At 52.3% G+C, this 2500-nt stretch overlaps 1 protein-coding gene across 2 annotated transcripts in view; it reads left to right on the plus strand.

Annotated features, from left to right (window-relative positions):
* Nucleotides 1-362: 362 nt before the first annotated feature.
* The window catches only part of tmem168a (transmembrane protein 168a), a 10059-nt gene continuing 7921 nt past the window's right edge, over nucleotides 363-2500 (plus strand). The window contains exons 1-3 of one of the 2 annotated variants that reach the window (XM_083692089.1): nucleotides 363-403; nucleotides 901-1926; nucleotides 2166-2486. In XM_083692089.1, the coding sequence (XP_083548215.1) occupies nucleotides 1108-1926; nucleotides 2166-2486 (1140 nt within the window). In that variant the 5' untranslated portion in view covers nucleotides 363-403; nucleotides 901-1107. Of the gene's footprint in view, nucleotides 404-866; nucleotides 1927-2165; nucleotides 2487-2500 lie in introns of those variants that run through there. The other variant, XM_083692090.1, reaches the window with a different exon arrangement.

The raw sequence follows: 2500 nt of genomic DNA on the forward strand, positions 1-2500 counted from the left end.
AAAGAGAGTCTGGCACTGCCATACCTCCCCAGTACAAAGACACAGCATACAGGACTGTTTCACTCAACATGGACATAAAGGCAATTATGATGACGAATTATGAAGTCTGCTGTGTCTTTCTGTCTTTCTTTCTTTGGTGGAGACAGCTTCAAACACATGCTACCAAATTGTCAATATTAGACATTTATTTCTCTAAAACTCTAAATTAAATCTGTTTCAATTTGTTCAGTTTATCATATTTGAATTATTTTAGTCAATCCATTCTGACATTTCCATTCGCCTTCGATTTTGCAATAGAGGAAACTGCGAAACCCTCGTACGGTATGAGCCTTCTCAGTTGCCGTAGTCTAGAGTCCGGAAACATGGCGCACTGGAAAAGGAGAAAGTTGTCAAACAGACAAGTGTAAGTAACTCACTCAAACTGAATATTTCCGTTGTGTCAACTCTCTGTATACATAAGACACTTTGAGGATGTGTTACATCTGTACTATGACGCCTATAAAGTCATTTGCGATGTAACCAGTCAGTCAGTTTGTCCATTACGCATCAAAGTTTGCTATTCAGCCTAGTTTGCTAGTATCGGGATGTGAAGCGGGCTATGCCACATAGTAAGTAACCCACACCCCGACACACCAGTAGCCGCAGGCTATCTTTGGATCTTGCTTGCTTTGTTCCTCACGAAAGGAGTGAATAGCTTGTTAGGTATGTCACTTGGTTGCTCAATGTGAATATACCTGTTACATAGTTGCAACTGGCTGGACAACTATCTCATGGAGCTTGATGGCTTGCCACGTTTGCTGTTAGGAGCTTGTTTATCTTCAGTAACATGTAAGCTAAAATACCGATCTTATGTACATATTTGGGACGTGCTAACTGGATTTGTTCTCCCTGTCTCTCCAGTGGCTAAATATTTACTCTATATTTCATCCACAATGTTGCCAAAAGCCAAGTTCCATTTTCCACTACTCATCTTGTACACGCCACCAACACAGCCACTGTGACACTCATTGCCTGCTGTCTGGGTCCGGCGGAGCTGCCCCGAGGTTGATGCTCAGCAGGTTCCTCTAGCTGCTGTTTCATCCTCTGCCTTAACTTCAGTACGCAGCCATGACACAAACAGAGGAGGAGCCCGGGGCTGGGGACGGGGCCGGGGCCGGGCCCGAGGCTGGGGAAGTGGACATGTGGTCGTCGGTGCGTTGCCTGGGTTACCTGGCCAGCTTGAACCTGCTGGTGGCGGTGTGCGTGGGTCTGTACGTGCGCTGGGAGCTGACGGATGAACCCATCTTCCTGGTCATCTTCATCCTGGGCCTCTTCGTCCTCGGGATCGCCAGCATCCTCTACTACTATTTCTCCATGGCCTCGGCCAGCCTCAGCCTCTTCCACCTGTGGTTCGGCTTCCTGCTGGGCCTCCTGTGCTTCCTGAACAGCCCCGAGCTGGAGAAAGAGGTCAAGGAGCAGGTCACCGACTACCTGCTGCTGGCCAGTGTGGCGATGAGGACGGTCTGGGCCCTGACGGAGAGGCTCTGTGGCTGCGTCCGCCACAAGCCCACCTTCCTCACGTCCGCCGAGCTCCTGGAGCTCCTGGGCTTTGGCATCGCCAGCACCACCATGCTCCTCCACAAGTCCCTGGCCATCATCGGCCTGATGGTGGCACTAGGGGCGCTCATCGCCGACCTGCGGGTGAAGTCCCTCCTGGCCTTGCCTAACCTGGCCTGCTTCGCCCTGGTCACCTCCCTGCTGTTCTTCAAGGCCCTGGAAATCAACGCCAACCCCTTCACCCTGGGCTGCTTCCTGGGTCGTCTGATCTGCGACCCCCTGCTGGATGTGTACTTCAGCGGGCTGGGCGCCACAGAGCGCTGGCTGCCCGTGTTGTCACGCGGGAGGGTGTTGAGAAGACTCTCCCTGCTCCCCCTGGGTCTAGTCGAGGTGAGTGGCTGACTTTATTTGACGAATAAAAAAATCTAATTGAAGACACCTGCGGTTCCATTGTAAATGAGCAATCATGGCGGATAGCACAATTAAAAGGTTGCGACTTCATTTTCCATCGTGGTCCTCGAGGCTCATTTTAATTTCTCTCTCCACAAAATATGCCACTACTGAAAACAGCAGATGAATGAGCGCTCATGAACATAGCCCTCAAATTAATTCCATTGTGTTCCTCCCAGGTGTGTTTCTTTGTGCAGGCAGCCCTGAAGCTGGGCCACCTGGAGCAATGGTACCTGGTCATCCCGGGCTTCTGCGTGTTCGGCCTGTTCTGGACCGTGTGCCACGTGGTGCTGCTGATCACGCTGTGGGGCTTCCACACCAAGCTGAACGAGTGCCAGAGGGCGTGTGCTGCTCAGCGCGGCGCGGCCCCGGACACGCTCTGCCGGAGCATGGACCGGGTCATGGCCTCCCGCGGGATGAGGCACTTCTGTCTGATCTCGGAACGCCTGGTCTTCTTCAGCCTGGTGTCCACCGCCATCCTGGGCGCTGTTTCCTGGCAGGTCACTATCAAATC

This window comes from Argentina silus (genome assembly GCF_951799395.1).
Source record: "Argentina silus genome assembly, chromosome: 20".
NCBI lineage: Eukaryota > Metazoa > Chordata > Actinopteri > Argentiniformes > Argentinidae > Argentina > Argentina silus.